Source organism: Haliotis asinina, chromosome 7 (genome assembly GCF_037392515.1).
Source record: "Haliotis asinina isolate JCU_RB_2024 chromosome 7, JCU_Hal_asi_v2, whole genome shotgun sequence".
NCBI classification, from domain to species: Eukaryota; Metazoa; Mollusca; class Gastropoda; order Lepetellida; family Haliotidae; genus Haliotis; species Haliotis asinina.
This window is the reverse complement of record NC_090286.1, coordinates 18881651-18909580: the sequence shown is the minus strand read 5'-3', so window position 1 is coordinate 18909580 and position 27930 is coordinate 18881651. Positions and strand designations below refer to the sequence as shown.

At 41.3% G+C, this 27930-nt stretch overlaps 1 protein-coding gene and 1 pseudogene across 2 annotated transcripts in view; both read left to right on the top strand.

The window, feature by feature from the left end:
* LOC137291498 (uncharacterized) overlaps positions 1-5712 on the top strand; it is a 34214-nt gene extending 28502 nt beyond the window's left edge. The window contains exon 2 of one of the 2 annotated variants that reach the window (XM_067822860.1): positions 2255-5712. In XM_067822860.1, the coding sequence (XP_067678961.1) occupies positions 2255-3208 (954 nt within the window). In that variant the 3' untranslated portion in view covers positions 3209-5712. The remainder of the gene's footprint in view (positions 1-2254) is intronic. The other variant, XM_067822859.1, reaches the window with a different exon arrangement.
* Positions 5713-17438: 11726 nt separating this feature from the next.
* Positions 17439-20770, top strand: LOC137291903 (uncharacterized; annotated as a pseudogene).
* The last annotated feature ends 7160 nt before the right edge of the window (positions 20771-27930 follow it).

Genomic DNA, 27930 nt, shown 5'->3' with positions numbered 1-27930 from the left:
AAACATTGTCTCTGAAATTCAGACGCTGTCACGAAACGAATAAGAAGTGCAGTTTTTGTCATGATGCGATCCTGCTGGATAGTTGTCTTTCGTGGTCTTTCTCTCCCGGGTTGAATTGACTCGTCACCTGGCTGTCAGTATCGTCCAATTTGGTGGGAAATGGCACTTTTTCAATTTCAAGAATGACATGCTACCTACTTTCTGTTTGATATCCTCCAATCATGTTCCCTGCCTGCCGATAGCTTCCTGATTTCTTGTTAGATAGACTTAATGTTGACAGGTTTTATACCGTGATGGTGCACGTGCAAATCACTGTTCAACGATAACACAATCTATTTTATACCTACTTTACGCCTGGTAGGTTTTGTTCAGATTGCTGATCAGGTTCGAATCCAGCGTTGTCTTGAAATTACACGACAGGTTAACTTGATATTCTAATACAGGCGCCACCTTAAATTTTATCTCGCGCCTTGCTAAAATATACGGACTGTTTCTGTTTGTCTGATTCGGGTGACAGGATAGAAAAGAATAATGATAATTGTGTGTAATAATAATCATGAAACTTTATAAAACAAGATCCACCCACTAAGTGGGCTCTCAAAGCGCTGCAAAATAATAAATAATGGGTGAGTATCGTTAATAGTGCAATGAAAAGAGATGCGCTTTAAGATGTGATTTGCACACGACAAAACAAGGGGACAGTTTTAAGGCGAAGGGCAATTCATTCCACAAACACAAGAGAACACTGAGAGAACGCTTTCCATAAGAGGCCAGTCTGTAAGGAGTTCTCAATTAGAATTTTCTGCCAGATTGCAGCTGTGTGGATGGTTTGTAGGGGATTAGCAGTTCACTGAGATATTCTGGTGACATGACTTTCAGACTCTTGAACATATTACTTAGTAACTGTAGGTTTATAGCACCTACATATATCTGTTTGTAGATTATGTCAAAATCACTGTGTATAAGCGTTAAACCAGAATAATGCTGTTTCAATCAATAAGTCATGTGGAATATTGGAATGCAATCGATAGCTATCAAAGGTAAAAAAGTTTATGAAATCTATGGTATCTCTGGTACAACTGTGATAAGTTATAAACGGACCACAACTGTCGGTCTGCGTGTCAGTCAGACTGTTGTGTTTCATTACAACCATCAACAACATGTTCAGTCATGACTCTCGTGTACTCTAGGTAAACCATAAGAAATCTGCACATGTTGGCGTCGGTATGCTGGCATAACTTTGCCTCAACCATGACTTCAATGGAAAGAAAGAATATTACCGGCATCTGTTTCTGTGTGCCAGCAGATTCACAGCGTAAGAAATACATGGAAAATTACACTCTTAAACTGAAGAATTGTGTTCTTCACCTGTCGCAAAAGCTGTTTATTAATTACATGTGCACACCGTAGCTATCTATGGCACCAAGAAATGACGTCACCTATCGAGATCTACTCAGTAGCTAATAGTGTTGGGAATTGGTGGAAATCTCACAATTGATGATTGCTTCATTACGAACGAGCAATCATAAAAAAATTGGTTATCGTCACTTTTCGGATTTTCCAGTAATATTAAATTTGTTACTGCAGATATGTATAATATGATGCATTGTGCTACTTTAAAGTGATGATTAATAATAATATTTAAATATCATGAACATAAACTTCCTGGAGTCTTCTAGAAATATTCAGTGATGACTTTTCAGTTACTGAAGTGCGTTTTCTAAGAATGAAACACGTTTTTAGCCCCTGACCATTGCCAGGATATGTTCCATTGTCAAGTGTATCAAGCACTGAAACAGTACTTACAAAATCGTTTGTGTTCTATTATGAAAAAAATGATCGAATGTTTGGTCGTTTGGTCACTGCGACCAATCTTCGATTGTTTCAGTTATTCGGAACACCACTAGTAGCTTTGACAAATTATAAATTACATTCTGAAACATTCCCGTCTTGACGAAATTCGTTTGTAATATATTCACTGTATTCACGTATTCAAAATATACAGCCTTCACTGCACTCACGACAATATACGTCTTAGTTTGGCAACATAAGTACTTTGACATCTGGACATCTGGTTTAACTATCTCTCTCTCTCTCTGTCTCTGTGTGTGTGTGAGAGAGAGAGAGAGAGAGAGAGACAGAGAGAGAGAGAGAAAGTGAGAGAAATGGGCATGTGACTGAGACTTTGTTGTGGGTGCGAGTGGGTGTTTACTTTCCTGCTGGTCTCATGTAAATCGTATGTCTGATTTTACAGATTTACCAGTCCCTGGGTGATGTAATGACGTCACCGGACGACTTGCGTCAGCCCCAGTGGCGACAGGACCGACTACATAAATGGGCATTGTGGCGGATGTCTGTCAACCAGGAACTGATACATGGCATGGATGGAGCAAGTCCAAACACCGAGCGGCAGGCATATAATTCCTTCATGGATACACAAAGCCTCACTCATCGTTACATAGAAAACCCAGACGTGCAAAGGGAACAGACATACCATATTCGACACACATACGGCATGCCTCCATCACCTAAATACCCAATGGGAGACACGTTGTACTTTCTGTATGGTTTGCCACGGGCAACTGCTTCGGCTTCGGTACCTAAAGTAATGTCCTCCCATTACGTTTCCATGCCGAATATTCCTGACTCTGAATTACATGATTACCAAGCTGACACTAGAATCGCCAAAACTAAGCGTGATTTCCCTCGGCATACCCCCACGCCTACACAGTCTGTATTGCCTGAGAGTCGTGAAACTGAACAACTGAAGCCAAACACAGCACCAGCCCAGGCCACTCCACTAGGGAGCCCAATGACATATTTGGACAGGGTTAGTGAGTTGAATTCAAAACGAGGACAGTCTTCACCTGTCCACTTCCGCGACACACCAGAAACAGACAATAATCCACATCATGTGAACAATATCAACAAACCTGTTTTAGTACCGCCGTCTGTTTTTCGTAAGGAAGTTTTGAGGAGATCCAACATCGATCTGCCCCTGAACATAGATGGTCATGGAAGTGATGTTACAGTACCAAATGACATGATGAGCAGTGCTGCCGATGACGATGGATTTGAAGACCCACGGGTTGCAAGATTCAACCGTGACCGACAGACGTACACGTGGAGCGTAGTGAGTGAGAATGGAAGCGTGTCTGATAAACGGTACAGGTATGTCGACGAGAGTCACATGAAGACACACCTGTGAAGGATAGATTTGCAGAGACAGGTTCGTTTAGTATCTAGCCTACACTTGGCAAACTGAGTATTGAATTGGCCTGGCTGTAAGCTCATCGAACCGTCCAACCGACATAAAGCGCAGATAAATCTCTCGTTGATCTTGATTGTCGTAACTTCTGATTTAAAAGTGATCGTGCACTTGTTACTCTCTAATGATTTAGAAGGTAATATAATTAAATATCATTAAATGGAGCATAACCCTATTAACAACAGATTTTTGTAACCTTTATTTGCATCTTGTTGTCGGTCATAATAGTGAATTAACACTACACCTGTATGTAATATTTTATGGAGCTTCGGCAATTTATTGTAGAACCTTTCATGCACAGTGGCACAGGGGCCCCTTTATCGAAATAAACTCTGTATCATATCGACACTGATTCTGTAAAACTGGAAAGTGTAACTGTAATATTTCATTGTTATTCTACACTGTGCAGTATAAAGCAAAATCTACGCCATATCCATTGTTTCCCCAGTCATACCTAAATTTATGTCACATATGAGTCATTTAGCTGAGAGTGCTTAATGAATTTCTTCATGTGTTCTCTGTATACAACAATCGGTTTGCATTTCTCCTCCGTTTCATTTGCGTATGGCTGTCAGTGATTACACTCTTAGCTCTAAACAAACATTTTTTCATGCACGTCATCACGCGTTGCCGTTAGTACAGACAAACAGACAGACCGATATTATGTTCAGTCTCACCCCATGAATAGCGTTTACACTAATTACTGCCTAGCAAACTAATACGTATTAATAAAACATAAAAGGACATGAGCCACCCTAAAATTAAAGTTAAAGTTATTAAAGTTACATGTTAAAATAGCAATGTATTTTAAAGGAAAGGTGTCAATAAATAAAGTACTTAAGACATAGATATACTGTACACAAAAACACATAAATATTCCAACAAAAAGGTCATATACCATTTTTCAAAAGTGGAAAAGTCAAGTTTAAGATATAGCTTTCGGACATTACTTTCTATACCACAAAGAGGATACTTCTAGATAGCGAAGACGAGCGCGATGGTGACGACGTAGTACGACCCCGACGTCAGGTTTTCTGGCTCTCAAACCAATCTCTTTCAACCTGTTCCATACAGCCTGACCGGATATAACCTGAAGTCCAGGTACCCTGGCTGTTGTGCTCTCACCCATGGGAGTACGATCAGGCAACTGCAGTACCCGGACGTGCCGACCTTGGGCTGCAGTGGTAACTGGAGATCTGCATGCATGGGGGCGGTTATTTGTTATACCTTTTTGGTTGCAACGAGCTACAAGTCATCATATCTTGCTCTTGCTAACATTCACACGCCTGGCAACAGAAGATTTGTACTCTCCCGCATTCATTCTTTCAATGTTTCGTGTCTAGTCAAGAGGTGACGTAGTGATTCAAAACGAATGCCAATTTCTGAAAGTAATGTACATGAAGATGTTATTGCCAGACAGTGAATGTTGTTATTGATAGTAAAGTGTGTAAAATCATGTCATCAACATTTTTCTGAAATAATTTGACGATTGTATTAACCCAACTGGTAATTACTAGATTTAAATAAATACAAATCGCCTGTGCGTTTCTTGTTTTGGATAGTAAATTAGAAACTATGGAATAGCTTGGGGGGTTGTGTATCCTTGAAGTGCCAGAAACCAATTCTCCCTCCCTCCTCTCACCTCACTCTGCAACGCTCCACACCACTCCCCTCACGTCACCTTCACTCCTATGGCGCTCCGTTCCACTCCGCTCTACCCTTGCCCACCCCGCCCCACCCCACCCCGCCCCGCATTCCTCCACCGCTCTGCTCCACTTCATTCTCTCAAGGTTTAAGGACATTGGTAAATGAGCAAGGTATTTCATTACAAAAAAAGTGTTGCGATGTCTTTTTTAGTTCTATTTGAATCCAATATTATTAACCCTGCACATGCCATGATACACAATGTATGGATGAGTTTCTCATACGGATACTATATCCAGCGACGCTTATGTATTTGTATCGTTTCAAACATGCACTGACTCAATCATAATAATTTTCAGCAAAACGGACATTTTGAATACGTTCATTCCATTAACCAACCACTTTTAACCCACAGACTTCACGGCCACATGGAAGTTCAATTATCATTGTTCTGAGTTCGAACAAGCTGGGTGTCTCAGCTTTTAGAAAGCCTAATTTGTAAGTTCTGGTTTGTAGATATTATAATACGCCCGTGTACTGATGTATTTTTGTGTTAATGTTGGACTATTGTGTTGGTGGGTAGCTTAGTTGAAAGGAATTGCAAAGTTCAACATTTTACAGTTGGCAGTAGTATACATGTACGTTATTTCCCCTGAAGACTTTATTTCGCATTCTAGAAGTAGGGTAGAATAAGGATGAAGACTGTTTTCTATGGATGTACAATTTCTGTATTCTATAAAGACAATATACCACCCTTTCTAAAAACTTGATTATTAAATGGTTACAATATTGCAACAAAAGCGGGATGCGTTGCTATGTTGACAGTGTTTAGCAGTGTATAGCAGTGTATGGCAAAAACAAGCACTCCTAAAGTCGGGAACATCCAGTTTCCATGGACAAAAACAGTTCTTCTCGAGTTCACAACTTTCAAAAACAAAACAACAAAACAAACAAGTACAATTGGACCAGCTGTGCGGAATACGTTTAATGTCATTATTTCCAACATGGAACAATACCAAATCCTCAAACACCAACATTGTTGCTGCATAATGTGTGTTTACATTACAATTTGAGATTTGAACAAGGTCAAAGGTAATTGAAGCCCGACACGTAAAACCAGAGAGAAAAAACTTTTTCGAAAAAAAAAAGCAGCTGTGGAACCGTGTCCCCTCAACGTATGCAACGCTACCTATTCTACTGGAGGGTTTACAGTAGTAGACACCCATAGTACATTGTCACAAAATGTCCGAACAGTAAAACATCCACATCCACATCCTGCTCCAGAAGAATCCTTGATCCACTTCTGTCAATGGAATGTCTTCTTGGCAGTCGTCCTGCCTCTGGGGGACTTCAGGGCCCAGTTCCACCCTAGGTCGATGGCATCCACGCTCCTGATAAAAAAGGTAAACATATTTTACATCACTGGCACTGGCATTCGACGATCCCCATAGATTTAAATGCAAAACAAATATGTCGGGTCGTGAAAACAAAATTTAATCTAAATATTAAATTGCAACATTGAAATACTTTACCAGCAGGTGGCCATACAGTCGTCCAGTACACTGACTCTCAAAGTGACCATCCAGAACTCGCTTTGTCTCGAGCTACCTACTAAAGGATGGAATGGTGGGTTAACACTAAGTTATGCCATCTATAGATAGCATCGTACAGGGCATGCACGAAGGGGGCCCTATCTACACTAAAACCTAAATCTACCAGTCAAGTGCAGTCAGCATTGGGTCTACTGGGGGAGCTGAAAAGACTGGGGCCACAAAGTGTGCCAACCCTAAACTAGCTGAGTTGCTGTAACAACCATCCTGACTGTACAATCAGGCCCTAACACCGAACCTACTCCATGTACAGTCGGCGGGGGGCTACGCGGAGAGCGGATGTACTATGGAGCCACCATGAGACAAAAGCTCATCCCATCGGTCCCTCGGAAAGCCAGTGTACTAAAGTCCGGGTGGACAGAGGGACACAACACCAAATCCAGAATGTGCCAGGGTTCCTGCGTCTGAAAGAAAAAGAGTCATGCGTAAACATCAGGAACACGTTTCTCTCGGATGTAGACTGGTTTGACAAATGTGGTTAAGTGTGGTTTTATGCCGCGTGAGTGGCGTGGGCGTGAGACATAGTATTTAAGTGGGAACTCGAACACTGGAACTGAACATGGCGTGCCAACACTTGAACTACTAGGCTACACTACCACTCCGTTTACATGCAGAAACCAGTATCACCCTTTCCCATCTATACCTAAATGGCTGTATACTATGAGAGAATGAGTGTGCACTGTATATTACAGAAACATTCATAAAGAGGCATAGTTTCTTCCAATTAGATTTGGAAACACCTGCCTGTATGGTCCTCTGTCGTCTTTCCGAAGAATCCTTGAATTCGTCCTACCTCTACAAGATTTGAAGACTTTCTGTCCCGGGACTCCCCACGACAAATATTTCACAGTCGATGCTCAGATCCCAAGCGGGCTTCAGTCGGTTGCTTCGGTCGCAGCTGGAAAGGACAAAGGGAAACCAGCCACCTTACGCAACCTAATCACAGTCACCGAACCCGAAACAATGGGTCAAAGCTATTGAAAACACCTCAATCACAAGTGTTCGCACAGAGACATGTTTTCTGAGTTAGCGTGAGCCAAGAAAGACCTGGTAATATTCTTTATTGAAACAAAACGAAACATAAACTTCATTAATTACAGATTTATTTATGTAAGACAACATAATTAAAATATAATCAACGACTAATACAATACAGGTATGACGCATCGTAAGTATAAAAGTAAAAAAGTGACATTGGTGTATGGATCGTTCAATACAAATGAATTAAAACAAACTGTCGTCCGTGGGTCATCCTTGATATCTCCTGGGTATACGTTCCGATAAGTCTCCAGTATACCCTGGACGCATCTACGGCTCTGCCCGATAAATTTATTACCCCCCTTTGCTGGCTCCGCCTTCTCACAGTAGCCAATCAGCTAGGCCGCCGTTATAACCGAGCTTGCCAGTGTCAACAAAGGTAGTGGTCGCAACTGCGAAGGTTTGCTCCCAGTGCGTCCAAGATTTTAGGGAAATCATACACACAAATTGACAGGTCCGAAACTTTAAAACAACATATGCAAGAACGCCTTCTACCTCTTCCAGAGAACCTCTGCATGGTTTCTGTTGCCAAGTACAATCGGTTAGATAATTCAAAACACGAAAGTGAGTTGTGATTGGTTCGCTCAACTTCTCAGCGTAGACACCTGACTGGATCAAAAGACAGTCAAGGGAGGTAATAAATTTATCTGGCAGAGCCGTAGATGCGTCCAGGGTATAGTGGAAACTTATCGCAACGTATACACTGGAGATATCGAGGATGTCCGTGGGTGGGAATGTTGTAAATTGTGATGTGCTTATCACTGCTCATCGCATTCGTGACTCACTCGTGTTATTCTGCGATTACAGTCCGTGAATGTCTCTTTAAACCAAAAAATAAATCGAATAAGGTGAAATTAAGATTGCAAATTCTTATAATCATACCTTGCCAGTTGAACATTTAATTCTCGTAGTTTCATTCGACTTAGGATGAAAGTTGTTTAACAAACGATCATAATTTCAAATCACTTTCTTTGTTTGTATTACAAGGGGGTATGCACATTAAATAAAACGCCGAGAAGAAGTTGGGTTGGTCTAAGTTAACGCTCATCACGTACGGCACGTGCTCTTGTTTCACTGTTCTAACTGCTGCGCTTACCCCCTTGTAATACAAACCAGTAATGACGATTTGAATCTATGATCGTTTGTTGAACAACTTTTATCCTAACTTTAATAAAATTCTAAGACTTAAATTTTCAGTTGGCAAGGTAAAATTACGTGGATTCGATATATTAATTTCACTATGTCTGGTGTACTTTTTTTTTAAAGTGAGAAATCATCTCAACATCGGACACCACCATACATGTACATGAGACACCACCAACACATTCACCAATACATGGCGCACCACCACATGCATTACATGGATACACCACAACATCCACCAATACATGGGGCACCACCACCACCACATGCGCCACTACATATAGACACCACAGCCACCGACACAACACGGGATGCAACACAGCCACCACTAATTACGACACGACTACATCCACCACTACACCACTGGAATAACCAAAGCACATCTAACACTGTATGCATGTCATCATCAAGATATGGTGCTGTGATGGACACGGAATTGTTCTAGCCCATCATGTTTAGTGGTGGGTTCGTTTGTTCATCCTTTCCTCGTGCAAACTAGTTCTAAAGATGCGTTGTGATGCGACATGCATCCTTGAAAGACAATGTAGGCTCATACCTTTTGAATGAATTAAATCTCTCGATGTAGATGAATTTGACGTTAAAGGAATATGTATTTTAAACCACAATATTGACACCTAGGTGATTTACAAAGTACATATGATATACTCCCAGTTTTGCGATATTCTAAACACAACAACAATATAACTTTAAACACATGATGCGGTTATTTTAAAATATCAGTACTTCCTTTTTATTCATTATACCACGTTTCAGAACCACTTCATTTACATTCTTCATACGACGTTTCAGAGCTAATTCTTGCTCCTAGTCAGCTATTTTTCCAAATGATAAGATGTTATATTTACTAGTCAGTGTTTAGAATACCTCTACGCTACATTGTCAGCTACATGTACTTTTGCTGAATCAGCTGTCACGTAGATACAAGTCATGGTGTGGATGCATCTTCCAGTCATCCAGGCTGTTTAGGTCTGATTTTACATAATCGTAGATTGTACATCTGTTTATTCAGATTTGCATCTAAATGATCGTAGATTGTACTTTTATAGATTAAATCTTGTTTTGCATAATCGTACATTGCCTATGCGTGTATTAAGATCTGGTTGCAGACAATAGGACATATAAATTAATACATGTTTTATATAATTGTATCAAATTCCGATTTATTCCCTTAAAATGTAAAGATATTCTTGTGAAATCCCAATATTTTAATGACCTTTCTTCTGTCTTGTTTCTCTGACGGGCACATTCGGTAGACTGGATCAACTGCACAAAATGAGGACATAATAATATAGGACTTCACTAAATCCTTGAGAATGGCTTTAAGACTAACATCAAACTAATTGACAAAACGCTTCCCTTATTCACCCAGCTATTCTGGACGTTGGGATATGATGGCCGCCTTGTATGCGTATGCAATCTGGAACATTCTCTGACAATCTCTGATATTACACACAAGTGTTTTGACCTGTTTCCAAAGTGTGTTAATAAGACGCTGTCAGGTGCAATGAAGATCTGATTTGGGACGGTTTTATATGCAAATTGTCCACAAGATATAATGACCGACAAAATCCTGATTGTCACCTCATTGTGTAAATGTATTTGGTGAGTTTCAGATGACTTCAGTAAGACAATTCCCATTGTCCAATGTTCTACATGTTCTAAAATGGGACAGAGTGATAACACTCCTTAAACAAAATTGCCATATGACGAACGGAATCACCGTGCTTCAAACTTAATGTGTGCAGACATAATGTAGTTGGACTTCAGTTGCAATACGTTTGTACACACTTTACACCAGGTCAACTCCGTTCGCAGACAGACGAAACTCGACCGCGTTATGTTCTTAGTTACTTTGGTATTCCATGCAAATATTCTCAAAACCAAACGAATTGTTCTTAAAATGTTTGTAGTACATTTCCACTCGGTTCTGAAAGAGGGCAATGGATTCTCATCAAGTTCTACTCGTTCTGCGTTTATGTAGGTCTCACACAGGTCTTACTATATCAACACTGTGTGCATTACGATATGACACGGTAGGGTATACAGACATGCGCTTTTATCATGTTCCCCATTTGGAATAAAAAATTCTGCCTGTAAAACATGAACATATTTGCAGCTGTCAAGATGTTGAATGCTTATTTCCTGTAATTTTTATTGGAAGCAGAACAACGGGTTGGTAGAGCAAGAAAGGAGGAAACGAACAAGAACTTGTTGGGTGAGAAACTGACTTTAACCTGAGAGGCCAACAGCTGTGGAACATGTCATCAACTGACACAGGATCTCCGCCTTGATGATCACGAGTCCTTCAATTTCTTGAGAATCCCCCACCCATGTCTGATGAAATTCTTGAATGCACCACCCCTTCTTTAAGTAAGTAATTGTTTACGATCAAACGAGCATCATTACACGTTCTATCCCGTTCAGTCTCTCTCTTTTTTACAGTTATTGTTAAGACAGGTCAGGACGTCCTAAGAACTACAAATGCACCTTGGTGTGCCTCGGACCTACCAACATGTAGCATGGCCGGACCAACAGAACTCCATCGTTTGTTCGTATGTACGACAAGACTAGACTTGTTGAGAGGACCGCTGATTTGTCCCAATGTCTTGGTAGCGATGTGTTTTACCAACAATCTTGACTTATTGTGCCGTTGGCGATCATCTTTGATTCGCTCCCCTACTTTGACTGACTCATGCCTGGCATACTTGCCCCAAACATCAACTCTAAGGCAGTCAGTTCGATTCCGAATTTATCTCAATGCATATCAGCCAAGTCTCCACATTTTGAACAGATTCCTTTCTGTACATTTGCAATTTTGCCATTCCATTAACTATATGACGAGCCAGCATTCTCTCCTCTGAAAATCTCCTCTTCTACACTGATTCCCAAAAAAGTCTGTAAAGCCCAGGGATGACACAACAAATGGGTAACAATTTTGATGTTCATGAAACAGTCTTTACATCTTGTGGACAGGTTTCTAATGCTATGTTTGTACCAAATAATCTAGTAATGCTTGTAGATGAAGTATTGACAAAAACTCCCACCAACATCCAGCAGTCTAAAACGTCTTATTGAGCGAGTTAACCACAATGTGCATGTGTGGATACAACTAATCATGAAGATTCCTTCACCAGTTGGCCCTGGTTGGAGCATTTGTGGTGGTCAGCTTATCCCTTTTCTGATGTCGAGAAATCCTGCTCCCCGTGGATTGGTTGAACTGGTGTCGAGTAAATGCAAGAGGTCAGCATGCAAGCAGAGATATCTCTGTCAATGCATGACCTGATTTATTGTGCACAGAGACATGTCTTTTTGTATGGCAGGTGATTGTTGCCCGAGCAGCTTTGGCTTGTAGATGACGCCAATTCTGACATGATGTAACATATGATATGAACGAAAGTGAAGAGGAGAGTTAATTGTAAGCTTCTGAATGCATCAAAAGTGACTAAGAGTTATCTGACAGACCACTTTGAATAGCTACAACATGGCCGAAGTTATCATTTCTCAATTAAGAGAGCACATTAAAAGAGTGTTAAATGAATGCGTTTATGCATAAAACGTAACCTGTAAAACAATTATAGGGGGCAGCCGTACCCCTGCTTCCCAGACCCTCTAACGACAGAGCTTAGACGCAGTTATCGGCCTTGAAGAATAGTTTTCTAACACTTTGGATGGTGTTTTTTCATCAGATATTTCAGGCAAATGACGCTTTCATAAACCATATAATTGAAATTTTGTTCTTTTTCGATACATTATAAAACATTTGACATCGAATGGATTGTTGGTTTACATATCAGTACAAACTTAGAAATTCCTCTTGCAACTGAGGCAGCATTAACCCACTAGGTAGTTTCGATGTTAATACATCTGTTGATGCATCACCCATAACCTGAAACACTGCGGTAACAATATGCTGGTGTCACCAAACCGAATCATGAGTCTTATTTACCTATTCAGACGATGATCAACGTTTTCGGCCGATCCAAATTATCTCGTGTGAAAGTGAAAATAAAACAAACAAACAAACAACTCTGGTTACACAGATTCCAATTTCTTGTTTCATAAAAAATGATATTTACAAACGAAGTTTAACTTTAAGCTTTGATAACACAGTATTTCTATATTTTATTTCGAGGTGTAGCGGTAAGACCTCACTGACTGTGACTGTTTGATGAGGTTGTAAAAGTATTCAAACTGCATCTGTCTTACTGGTTATACCTGTTATGTGTTTTTACGCTTAATCAGCCTAGTTCTGAAACGCACAATGATGTTGATCTAATATCAATTCCGTAGATTTCTACCATTCCAGGTTTCCTCAGCGACAGAGCACGCTATACGACGTGTTTGCAAGGATTAGAAGGAGCGTAGAGTTGCAATAAACAAGTACTATGATATATCAAATCACACTGATTAGAAGTCTGCACCCGTTATTGAACTAAGTCGCGCAATAGGACAGAACCCAGTCAACAGGAAACGAGACTGTTGTGTTTTCAATGTTTTGACTTGAGTATTTGGTGTGATAGTTCTGCAAGTGCCTGGGCCTTGGGTGGCAGTTGTTTGTTTGGGTGTACTTGCCGTAGGTGACAACACACTAAAGCTGTATTCAGGTGGGGCCTGAAACAGTGTCAGCTGCAACATCGGCTTTGATGATTAAGGGATTCTACTGGCGACATTGTCTGTTTCCTTTTCTCACTTGCTGATCGCGAGCGTGGGGCTTTCGGGTCTTTGGTTCCTTGTTTCCTCTCGTAATGGCCAGAACTAAATTCAGCTGTTAGGTATGTCCGGTTGTCAATTTTCAAATTACAATATAGGCAGTAAAGCATATGAGAATATGGATTTTCACTGTTCGCTTGCCATGGGTAAAGATATCCACAACTTTGGGAGAGCTCACTCAGACATGTCCACCCGCTGCCGCCATCTTTGTTACATGTGGAGTGGGATATCATGTTCATAGTCCAGTCAATATCTGCTCTGTGCAGGTGTGCGTTGATTTAGGGACTTGTTATCTGGGCATACTGGAAGCCAAACACTGAACTGTGTCTCTCGTGGTCTCCCCATAGTTGTTGTGATGTCTGCCCAAATTGTTGTAAATTCTGGTACTGGTCAGGTCGATAGCAGGTCGGACCAGAACATTACAAAAGTGCTCAGTCGTTGACGTGATTGTCCTGAGATCAGACTGTCGTGGACTGTGTTGTGACAATCTGCTGCATAAGACACCAGTGACTGCAGGTCGACCAGAACCTCCCATATGTGCAACACAGGTGACATGACTGGCGACATGTCTGCAGATCTGACTCGCGTGACACCTTAGCCAGACACCAATAGGTCGATCTTTAGGCATGGCCATCCTGACACATAATTGTTTTGAACTTCTCTCCGGAAATGGAATGATTATTGGATGTCAAATTTTGCCCACGGTTGACCAAACCTGGATGCTGCAGGTTCCTGTAATGCACTTGGACTCCTGCCGAACAACTCCTCATTACACGCTGTGTCCAAACACGTCTACCCACTGTGGAGCTTAAACAGTTCCTTGATTCCCCAGACAACATGGCATATCTTCCATGTGAAAGATCTCCAAACTTCCATGTCCACGGTGCCTAGATGTGGCAATCCGCCAGACACAATGGGCATGTGAAGTGATCAATCATCAGGAACTTAGACTGACCCAGTTGTCTAATCTGACTGTGTACAGTTGAGCCCCACAGTCATGTTAAGAGTTCTTTGAATATGGTACGCCACTGAAATGATTAGCCTTTTTCTGGATCATAGTGGAATTTGTGAAACTCGTTTGAACTCCGCATCCTACTTGAGTCATCCTGTGAATGAGTCTCTTGGTGAGTCCTGGTTAGTCGTGCTTGGTTACTTGGTTGACTCAAAGTGTCAGTCACCAGATTGTCTGGGTTCTTACATTGCTTTGTACAGCGTCGAAAACAACAAGAAACAACAAGAGAAGGAAGAAACTCCCAACCAGATAGATTTCACTTAAAGATGATTTAAAAACCAGGATGAACCAGCTGACAAACCCATGATGATAGCAAGGGACAACACGAAAAGTAACAGTCATCCATGCAAGAAACAACAAGACAAGGGAGAAACTCGAAACCAGACAGATTTCACTTAAAGATAATTTCAAAACCAGGATGAACCAGATGACAAATCCATGATGATAGCGGGGGACAAAACGAAAAAGTCACTGTTCACGGTGAATCATTTACATGATGATATATTTTCTTTTTTGCTATATTCAAATCTGTAGTTTTCGTAGCTGTCAGGAGTATCGAATATTCCTTGCGTTGACAATATTGATCTACACCATCAACTTACGGGCTGGGAGGGACAGGTACTAGGTACAGAGCTACTTAAATTTGACCTATGTGCGATCACGGGAGGGAGCACATCACTGCTTTTGTACTTACATTTTGACCTCACTCTTTCTGATCGTCAGAATATGGCGAGTCACGGGTGGGTGCCGATCACTACCTCTGTGCATACATTTTACCCTCACTTTGTCTGATCGTCGGAATATGGCGAGGCATCTGGGTGTTGATGTTGAAGTTAACGCATTACAACCGAGAAGACGTCTTACTTGCTCGGCGACAACAACGAAAAATTCTAGATCTATAACCTCCTTCTATGGTTCATATCCCGGTTGACGAGGTACACTGGTACAGGAGCGAGACGCGTGTGTGTCCCAGGCACAACTCTCGCTGTATGTATCAGTCACATTTGGTGAAGTCGAATTCTAACATACAGCAGGGACTTGAGAGTGAAAGAAACGTAACAACTTTTAGAAAGTGACATAAAAGTACGTTTCAAGAATTAAATCAATTTTTATAGATTTATCACGCCTTTACATGATAAACAATCTAACAGGTATTTTAGCACAAAGCTACACGTCGTGTTGGGATTCCAAGCCATTATATGTTCCAGTTCCAGTAGTGTCAGCAGTGCGTCATGACTCTGAATAAGTACAAATCAGCGGAACGAACAGGTTCGGTAGGGTAGCCTAGTGTTTCGATTCCCCAGATGGGTACAATTTGTGAAGCCCATTTATGGTGTAACTCCGCCCTGACATTGCGTGGGTATTGGTAAAAGTGCACTAAAACTAAAACTCTAAACGAATAACGCAATCAAATAATCTGTTTCCAATATTATCCATAAGTACTTGTTGACCATTCTAATGAGGCCAAGAAACACAATTAAGACTAATTGTTTTACACGTATAATTAATATGATCTAACCGTTGAACAAAGACATTTATCAGGAACCTTTCGTTGTGTCCCGCGAAACACCCAAGGATCCCTTGATGGTATTTAAAGGCACATTGAGTGAATGTTGTTTAAAACCACATCAATATCCCAGCCATGCCAGAATGGCCTGGCCACACTCGTGGCTAACCAGAACTGTATGACAGGATGAACGACCTCGGGCTACATCTTGTCTCAAAACCGAAGGTGGGCGAGTAGTGAAACAATAGAGGGTTGGTTGCTGTGACTGTACGACAACGCTATTGGTCTTGTTCTCGCAATTCCCTACAATTTTGAAACACTTGTTTGCATCAACAACAATTTTCACAAGGCTGATTTTGTCTGTGTCATTAAATTTACATCTCATGAACACTACCAGTTCGTTTACGATTACATTTATCCTGAAGACCAACGGAATAAATGTTCCTAACATACAACACATCCAGTAAATATGTGAAAATTGGAGAAAAAAATACATAAACTATATGTTTATATATATTAACAATCATAAACGTAAAATTTGATAAATGACACAAACCAGTTTGACGTCGCCTTCACAGACTTTACAGTGAAGATCCGGGTTACAGTTCACCTTCAGTAACCCATGCCTTTCATAGGAGGCGACTGACTGACACATATCATCACATCCCCTTTGCGTGGAACCATGTTCATGCCGTTGATCATAATTTGACTCTGATGATTCATAGACACGAGAGTTTGTATATTTTTGTCTTTAACAGTCTGTTCTAAGTATAAGCCATCAGCGCAAAGACCTTGTGTTAAGGGACGTTTTAGTCGTCACTCCTCTCGGGCGGATCCAGGAATTTTGAAAGGAGGGCTCCAGGGAATTCGAACCCCTAGGCTCCTCCAACGCAACTGAAATCTTCAATGTGATCATAAGTCATTTTCAGGTAGGGTCGAAACCCCCTGACTCCTACCCCTAGCACAGCTAGCAATAATGGCATGCTGCCACAACGATTTCAGGCTTGTGTTCCATGCACAAAAGCAAGGAGGACATACATATCATGCTTGCGAATGTAAGTTGCATTGTTTAAGTTCATTAACAAATTAAATTTATGAGTATTAGGATATATATGGTAATACTGGGGTGGACATTTTGTCCTTAGATCAGTGCAGCAAGGATATACCAGAAAAATGTGGTATTCATCTTCCATTACGTTTAATTTACAAAATTGACACAAATTGTTTTCTATCAGAGTATTATAATATCTACCTTACTCGATCATAAGACATGTGAAGAACATCAAAATCCGGATAATGAAACGCAGAAAATTCTGAGGTATCGTGGAGGTATTGCTCTGTATTTACAACAGAGTTAAAAGTTCTGCAAAAGTGTATTTGGGCAAGTGTATTCAACATCACTCACTCACAAGTCATCTCATCTCTGTGTGTTCCAGACCTGCACAAGCTGATGACGTCGCGGGAACGTTTCTGGGGATTCTCATCATGATCCTGATGGTGGTTGCAGCATGTGCCAACACGTGAGAACATCCAGTCTCTCTGGCATAAGTTATCACAATGTAACATACCCTGTAACTGTTATCATGTAGAGGATAAAGCAGAGCTATCACGCACTTCCATCTGGTGTGAGTGAATCAGTTTATTCTTACGCCGCTTTCAGCAATAATCCAGCAATAACACGGCGGGGGACACCAGAAATGGGCTGAACACCTTGTACCTATGTGGGGAATCGAACCCGGGTCTTCGGGCGAATGCTTTAACTATTTGTCATGTGCTCGCCAGCGAACCAACGATTGCGTGGAATTATAATACCTGGACGGCACCACACCTGCAGTTACCTGTATTTCACTCAGTTTCTTTCTTTCCTTCAAATCGTTTCAGTGAGTTTCTCACTCGAAAATATTCTCCTTTCTTCCATTACATTTTCGTAAGTTGGATTTTTCCCATTATTTCAAATTTCTTTAAAAACTCGATTTGTTTATTTGCTTCTCGTTATTTCAATTCATCCACATGAGATCAAACTCATTTAACATTCAAGCAAAATTTACGAGCAATTTGTCGTTACGTGTTACTTCACTTTATCAATATTTCTGGTTTAGTTCACAGTTCAAGTTTCTTCTCGTTACATCGATTAATTTCTCATTATTTAAAATTCTTTCAAAATATAGCAATATCCATCCCTAGATGTATAGGGGGAAGACGAAAATATGAAACTATTGAAGAGAAATCGATAACGGAAAATTGAATAAATCGAACAAAAAAAGTAAATTGAAATAAAACAAAGTGAATAAAAATATATAGAGTAAATAAAATCTTTATCCAACCTCCCAACCCCCACCACACACCCTTCCAACACCCTCCCCCCCAGCCCCCCCCCCACAAAAACCAAAGCACACACACACACACACACACACACACACACACACACACACACAAAATTTAAAAAAAAGAAAACAAAAAGCCAAAAAGCCAAACATACAAACAAAAACAAATAACAATCAAAACAAAACCAATACCACGATGCTTTATTCCTTATAGCACTTATCTTTCTGACATTACACCACGTTGTCTATACTCTTTTCAGCGGGTACAGCTGCAATCCTCCACAGACGTTCGAGGAGACGGTAGACCGCATGGTGGAGTACGACGACAGTGATGGAGATGGTGTTGTTACTGCTAAAGACATCGACAGACGTTTTGTATTGTTTGACCGTAATCGTGAGTAGATGAAGTCGTCTTACGATAAGCGATGACATATTGTTAATAAATAAACTAAAATATATAATGCCCATTTACAAAGCGCTAGTATCCACGCATGCGTGCATGCGCAAGTGGTAGTCTGCGTTGTTTGAAAAGGCAGCTTCTAGATTATTTTGTCCTTGCGGCAGTGGATGGTGTTGTGTCGCCGTCCTAGTTCGTGGTGGAGTGGACGTGTCGCTATGGCGACCACCCGGATGTTGCTCACAAGATCTTCAACACCCTGGCAGAAGGCTTCGACGTGCTTTCGTTCGAATTGTCTAGGTACTGGGGTCAGTATAGCCATTTAGCATCTACTACATCTACTGCTGCTCCCAATACAATTCATTTTAAAGGTTTTACTATTACTTCTACAAGAGCTACTGCAAATGCTACCACTACCGCAACTGCTATTTTCGACAAGGACTTGTGACTGGTAGGGTGGGTAGGGGATAGGGGTACGGGAGGCTGTCTTGCTGCCAACGCTAATAGTACTTCCACTTCTGGTACTGTTTCTGTCACTATGACTACTGTTAACAATATGAGTCTTACTTTTACTATCTCCACCCCCACTACCGTCACTACTACTGCTACTACCATCACCATCACCACCACCACCATCACCACCACTCCCAACACCACCATCACCACAACCACCACCATCATCACAACCACCACCATCACCACCACTCCCAACACCACCATCACCACAACCACCACCATCATCACAACCACCACCATCACCACAACCACCACCATCACCACCACCACCACCACCACAACCACCACCACAACAACAACAACCACCACAACCAACACCACCATCACCACAATCACCACCACCACCACCATCACCACCACCATCACCACCACCACCACCACCACCACCACCATCACCACAACCACCACCATCACCACAACCACCACCATCACCACCACCACAACAACAACCACCACCACCACAACAACCACCACCACAACCACCACCATCATCACCACAATCACCACCACCACCACCATCACCACCACCACCACCATCATCATCACCACAACCACCACCACAACCACCACTACCACCACTATCACCACCACCACCACCATCACCATCACTACCACCACCATCACCACAACCACCACCATCACCACAACCACCATCACCACCACCACCATCACCATCACCACCATCACTACCACCACCATCACCACCACCATCACCATCACTACCATCACCACTACCACCACAACCATTGCTGAAAGTGACTCCTTTACATTGATAATATAGCTTATGATCTTTATTCTGCAGTTCTATTTAATATTGTTTGCGTATCAAAGAATATGTATTTTATTATACGTAGAAGTCATCCTTGCTTCATTTCAGAGAACCAAACGGCTGCAGACTTCCGTGCCAGTCTGTACTCGGTATGTCGCCGGTGTGTTTGAACGCTATGCAGTGTATGTGTGTGAAATATGGTAGGTAATTAACTTTGGTCTAGATCTTGGAGTAAATGTAAACAGATAGGGCCAGTTTCAGATCCTATCATCTACAGGGCTAAGGTGACAAGGGTCCGTATTCCCGTAAATCGATACATTCCTGGTTGAGGGAGTGAGTATGGTTTTAGGCCGCTTTAAGTAATATTCCAGCAATATCACGGCGAGGGACATCAGAAGTGAGCATGCATCACACATTGAACTCATGAGGGGAATCGAACACGGGTCTTAGGCTGAGGTAGTGAAACGTACAGGTGGGTGAGGACAAATCCTGAACCATAGTCAAGACGCAACGCTATTCGAGTCCTAGGCATATCTGCACTGGTAATTGAGGCGCCTGGATAACCGATAATAACGCTGAAGTTCAACAATGCAACTTATAACATTGGAACGGTGTTTTCCAAACGGGCCCGGAAGTGTAACATAATTCCCTCGGCTTCGAGTGATGGTAGCGTTAGGATGACTTGTCTTTATGTAGGTTGGTTAACAGTCTACCTATCCAAAGCTTTCCATAGTGCATATCAGCTTATTCTGAAACCTTATGAAACCTATTGTTTCAGTTTTACACACAGCAAGAGATTCGCGGGGCATGAGAGCGGCAACAGGGGAAAACAACTCTCGCAGCTGATGAGACACCTGAGATTCGATTGATAAATAGCAACGTATATTTTACGAGAGAACTAAAGAAATAAACCCCATTAATCATATTTTTCGTTTACAAAGTTCAGAAACAAAGTTCATATAAAATGTTGCCTTTAGTGAGTTTTCAGCTTTCATTATGCTCCAAGTGTATTTTGTTCCGTCTATCAAGATATATGCTGGACTAATTCAATACCAGTAAAATTGGAATAACAAAATGCTACAACGGGCCACCCATTAGAGATAGAGAAAGTATGAGTGGGTCCAGGCTGTTGATCGCATTTGAGGTAGATAATAACAATACGATGGTTAACTCATTACTTGTTCAAGGGAGGTAAGTCTCAGGTCACAGAAAGTGGGAATTAGTCAGTCATCTCTTTGTTTACTAGCTCAAGAAGTTCTTGGGGCGAATTGAACCCGTGATGACCTCTTTAAGATAATAAGGTAAAATGTCACTTTTCGCAATGTTAATTTAATGTATTTGTATGAATATATGCATGTTTTGAATGTTCCCTGTAATAATTCCTAAGAAGAAATAATACATGATTTCAATTTTGTTCAATAAAAAAGCAAGATCAGATACTGGAGTATGTGTTTTGCTAACAATGTGATAAGCGATCACTTTAACAACTTGATTAACCCATTGCTCTTGGACCAGAAAGATCCACGGAACGAGTTCAATCATTGCAATCTACCTATACCCCTGTGGGACGTGCCCTGCAGACCAAGTGTGCTGACATAAACTTGTGATCTCATTCTAGACTGTCCTTGACCACACAGGTGGAGACAATTGACCTATGTGCTTTGTCGTGTAGTATCTTGTTGAACACATGTCCGCTGTCATCACTCATCAAGTGTTCGCTCATGAGACATAGGGTGAGGCAGGTATGGGTACTGTCACGGTGGCCCAAACTGTTCATGGGGTCACAAAAAGATGGGTGAGATAGACATGCCCGCCCTGCATTATCAAAAAAGAATTAATCTGAAAACCTGTCTCAATATCTATTTAATATTTATATACATGCTGATATTATTGTATCAGTTAGATTCATTCCCAATTATTCGGTGTATTTTATATCGATTTTAATTCGACCTAAGAAACAAAGGACCCGTGAAGGTCCCGGGGAAGAATAAGCCCTCAGCAACCCATGCTTGCCTTAAAGGCAACCCTGCTTGTCGTAAGAGGCGACTAACGGGATCGGGTGGTCAGGCTCGCTGACTTGGTTGCCACATGTCATCGGCTCCCAACTGCGCAGGCAGATGCGCATATTGTTGATCACTGGATTGTCTTGTCCAGACCCGATTATTTACAGACTGCCGCCATATAGCTGGAATATTGCTGAGTGAGGCGTAAAACCAAACTCACTCCCTCGCTCACTATGAAACACGGCCTGGTCGCCATTTCCTCATCATGAATCCTGCAGTGTTCCAATCTATATAGCAGCGTCCTGGCTTGACAGTCCACTAACAGAGATTACAAGGATCGACCTACGAGCAATTCATGACACAATTCATTATGTGCTTTCTAATATTAAAATAGTAAAAACGCTTTCACACCAACACCAGGAGTGTCGTTTATTGGATAAGCGCTGAATACGGTAAGCGCTGAAGGGAATAACGGATAATGTAAAGACACCCTTGGTACAGAGTGTCGAGGCAGACTTTAAAATATTAACGGCTATGCATCCGGGGTCTCCACCGTGAATGTTTTCGGGACGTGAATGATGACCTTCCCGTTCATTGTCGGTACACTGATGCTTCGGGTATCAGGGAGGTCCCTCATTCCTGGAACATAGATGACTTCGTCAGTGGTATGCGTATATCTGCTATTGATCTTGGCCCCGTTTCACAAAGTGATCGTAACACTATTGTGATCGCAATTCGCATCTTTTAACGTAGACTTCGTTGCGCTACAATCGCTCTATGACACGGGGCCAGCCTGCTTTACATATCCTTAATGTGTCTCTGGTACATTCTTCTCAACAAGGGTCGGTGGGGTAGCTTACCTGTTACAGCGTCCCATTTCTGTGGCAACACACATTACGGACGTTAAGGATCTTACGTGTTTACTGACCTAAAACACAGAGCGATTACCTTTGTTAGGGTCCTTTTGAAGTGTGCTGGTGACATGGACATGGAGAACCGTATTAATACAGCGATGTCTTCCTATATAGTTCAACCCGTTTCACTTGACAATGCATAAATTCTAGCCTATTAACCTACACTTACCATTTATCACTTCGGTAGCGTCTATGACGACAGCAGGGGTTCCTAAACGACCACGACAAAATCTGGTAAGGAAGAGAACGGTGGAGTTCAGGGCATTTTCCACCAAGAGCTGCTCCCCCTGTGTCACGGTAAACTCGCCTTCGGTGCTTGCACGGGGCATTGTCACATCAGCCTGGAAGATTCAAACATCTCTATAGAAACAAATATACACATTCGACGTATACTTTTAACTGTTTTACTTCGTCTGTTTACTGCACAGCATAGCAGGCTAAAACATCAGCTCATATATTGAAACGATACCATGGACGTTATGAGTTTATGTATATGATTTGAGGGAGTGTTTGACATACACTTCTGGCTGTCACGTTATCGGCGGTGGTGTTGAAGTCGTCCATGAAGATGCCGGGAAGAATGATACACACACTGCTGTTGTTTATCTGCGCTCTCGTGGCTGCCAACATCTACAGTGTAACCAAGGAAACGGGTATACTTGCATGGAAACCGTCTTGAATGTACAGTATGGTGAATAACATACATGCGTTTAACAGCATAGGACATGTCTGAAGTTGGGTATGTTGTATAAACCTGCTGTTAATCTCTGTATGTTTCTTTATTATTTAACGCTGCACTCAGCAATATTCCAGTTTTGTGGCAGCGGTCTGTAAATAATCCAATATGGACCAGATAATCCACTGATCTATGCATTTGGGATACGATGTCACGTGTCAACCAAGTCGGCGAGTCTTACCAACCGATCCCGCCTTTTACGACAAGCATTGTTGCAAAAGGCCATTTCTAGCCCGGATCTTCACTGGGGACAAGCATTGGTCACTGAGGACTAATTCTAACCTTGATCTTCACTGGGGACAAGCGGGGGTTACTAAAGGCCAATTCTAACCTTGATCTTCACTGGGGTCAAGCAATGGTAACTGAGGACTAATTCTAATCTTGGGACAAGTATTGGTCACTGAGGACAAATTCTAACCTTGATCTTCACTGGGGACAAGCATTGGTCACTGAGGACTAATTCTAACCTTGATCTTCACTGGGGACAAGTGTGGGTTACTAAAGGCCAATTCTAACCTTGATCTTCACTTGGGACAAGCAAAGGTAACTGAGGACTAATTCTAATCTTGATCTTCACTAGGGACATGCATTGGTCACTGAGGACTAATTCTAACCTTGATCTCCACGGGGGACAAGCATGGGTTACTAAAGGCCAATTCTAACCTTGATCTTCACTGTTGACAAGCATTGGTCACTGAGGACTAATTCTAACCTTGATCTTCACTGGGGACAAGCATTAGTCACTGAGGACTAATTCTAACCTTGATCTGCACGGGGGACAAGCGTGGGTTACTAAAGGCCTATTCTAACCCGGATCTCCACTTGGGACAAGCATTGGTCACTGAGGACCAATTCTTACCTTGATCTTCACTGGGGACAAGCGTGGGTTACTAAAGGCCAATTCTAACCTGGATCTTCACGTTGGACAAAAATGGCATACTGAGGGCCAATTCTAACATTGATCTACACTGGGGACAAACATTAGTAACTGAACAGCAGTTTTAATCAGGATCTTCACGAGTTCTTAATGGATACTCACACTGTTGAAGTCGTATGCCGATACAGACATTGCAGTGTCCCCGCCCTTGAGACGTTGGTTGTAGGAGACGAAGAAAGCCGTCTATGCGGTTCTGTTCATGAATACTCGCTCTGTCACTGTGACGTTGTCCCCCACATCGAGAGTCCAGGCGGCAACAACGATATAAAATATACTGAACATAGAATCCAAATATGCAGACCTCCACGCAATCGCGCACACGCACGCCACACACACACACACACACACACACACACACACACACACACACACATACATACATACTCACATATCCTTAAGTGAATATTCACATTCATATACTAGTGAGAAAAAATCAGATGGGAAATACCAAAATATTCTTTCCTTGTTGAAAGAAGCCACGTCTTCGGCCGTCCCCCAAGAGCTGCCTTCCACGACGTCTCCAAAGACCTCTCCTTACAGTCCCTTCCTCTCTGACTCCATCTGTACTTCTGGTGGCTTGACCTTCAAAAAGTGCATTACTTCCGGTTATAATTTCTCCAATATCTCTCTTACGTCCGGCCGTTTGCTGTCTGTCACCTCTTCCTCGGTTCCTTGATAAGCCTGCAAATGAAATCCCAGGAACATTCCAGCCTCTTCTTTCTGTCCGATCACGTCCTAGCAGAGCACTGAAGTTGACTTCAGTATCGCCGTGAGTGACAGTATCGTTTTGTTTTCTGAATGCCCAGAATCGCCTGCTAAGCCAAAGGTTTCTCCCTTCAGCGTTGCCCGTAGTCCTAAACTGTCTACTCACACCCAAAAGGCTGACATGTTCGTTGAGCCAATTTCTTTTAGGTTTCTGTCCGAGTCCGACGGACGCCAGGACCACGACAAGAAGGATAGAAACAACTGAAACGTCCATGATGACCAAATGTCCCCTGAAGATGACAAGCCATGCTTAGAGGGAGCTTTTATATGTTCCTGTCTGTATCGGACGTCCCATTGGAGGGCGATAGTGGAGCGAGGTCAATGGTCAGTGAAAGGTGAGTCAGTCGAAATGATTGACAACCATTCAGTGCCTGGGGCTGAATATACCCAAAATTCCTTGAAGCAGTTTTAAAATAATGTAATCCCTGATCCTCAAAGCTACGAATGACCTTTGAATCATTACGCTCAAATAACAAACTGGGCATTTCTTATTCCAGTTATTACTAATTTAGTACGTTTCACGACAGACGCAAACAATCTAAGTTGCAAAGCTAAAGTTAAAAAAACCCGAATGTGTTTATTTAATAATACTAAACAATGTGAGGTAATTACCAAAAATATCATCATTAAATTAACTTGATTTAATTATCGGCCAAAACGAAATATTTCACGGTGAATGTTTATTCTGCTGAAAACCTACGACGGTGTGGTGGTCAGTGTCTGACCTACAAGCTTCCGAAAATTTCACAAATACTGAATCTAAGTTTTCAAGTCGAGGCTGAATACTAATCTTAGTACTGATGATTTCAAAACTGTTTGTATATTTCATTTCGATACTTATTTCACGTTCTGTAAACATAATTGTAAATGTACTGAACTATGTTTGGAAACGCTTTCATTAATGTACTGATTAGAAGATGAGATACCTTATCAGTATCACGACTTCCCTGTCACAGACCCACAGTAAACTCAAATCCCTCAGTCCAAATGACATTGTCGGAAATCCCGTTGTTTTAATACTACCTTTGTATATGTTCATGTGTGAGTGAGTGAATGTGTAGGTGGATGGTTGCAGACAGACAGACAGACAGACAGGTTTTATTCAGTAGTGAAGGCCCAGTGGCCCATAGTACAGTTAATTTTTCTTTTTAACAAATATTGGTCACATGACACGAAATTATGGTTTTACATGTAATTTAAGGATGGACATCAAATGTTTTATAAAAATGGCAGCTGATTTAATAGAGTCATCGTTATTAGATTTAAGTATTTTAAATATCGTTTGTGGGACATCATTAAAGCATTTTAAATACTTCCTTCGGCCGGCAGAGAATGCCTCACAATCTAATAATAGGTGACGTTCGTCTTCAGTTTTACCAGAAGAACAGTAAAAACATGATAAATCTTCTAGTGTATTTTTTTCTTTTCTATAACGCTGTATTTTTAAGGCATGTAGAGAGATTCTAAATTTACAAAAATTTCTTAAAAGGGACTTATCATTAAGGACCCTAATATATTTTTCAGGTCCAAACATCGATTTACATTGTGAATAATGACTTAGAAAACTCGATGAATTTACTGATGCGTGCCAATTCTGAATGTATATATCTTATATTCGTTGTTTAAATGCTGACAGAAACATTTTTATATCACCAACATCTTGCTTAAACCAAACATAAGAAAACCCGCTTGAAAATAACACATTTCGCACACCCGAAGCCCAAGAATACTTTCCACGTTTGTCTAGGGATAATAATAATTGATAGCTTTGATACGGGTAGCGGTATTCAGGCATTCTTATAAGTTTAATCCATTATCTGATAACTCTCATTTGACTCTCAATATGCATGTTATAGCGTCCTGTATCGCCAAGTACGGCTTTGTTAGGGAGCAAATTTACCTACAGTAAGAAATCTTTTAAAATATGATGCATGCACATTTTCAATGGCTTCGAAGTAGTTTACTCCGCAAATTTCAGATCCATATAACAATATTGGTGCTATTTTAGTGTCAAAAAGTAAACAAGCTGAGTCAAATGAAATAAATTTATTAGCCTTAAAGAGTTTGAAAATGGGAAATAATGCCTTCTTAGCTTGTGCTGCAAGAGTTTTAGATGCCATGGACCTATTTAATCGGCTAGAGAATAAAAGACCCAAATATTTATAATATGAAACAACATTCATACTTTTGCCCCGGAATAACCATTTTTCAGAATGTGCCACTATACCCCCATTTCTAAAGACAACTATATTAGATTTTTCCATATTCAACTCTAGTCCCCATGTGTCACAAAATGTTTGAAGAATATTTATCTGTCTCTGCAGTCCGTTTACCATAAATGAAAACGTAACAATATCATCTGCAAAGAGAAGTAAAAGTAAATCTTTGATTTGGGGAGTAACAAATATTCCATTATTACATGATTTATGCATATCATCTACAGGTTCATTAATAAAGAATATGAAGAGTACGGGGCTTAATACACAGCCTTGTCGCACACCAGCGGAAGTATTAAACGATTCAGTGTTGCCAGAATTAGTTCTAACACAGGCTGCAACAGAGTCATACATGCTCCTTAAAATATTATACAGTTTGCCCTGGCATCCTTTGGTATGT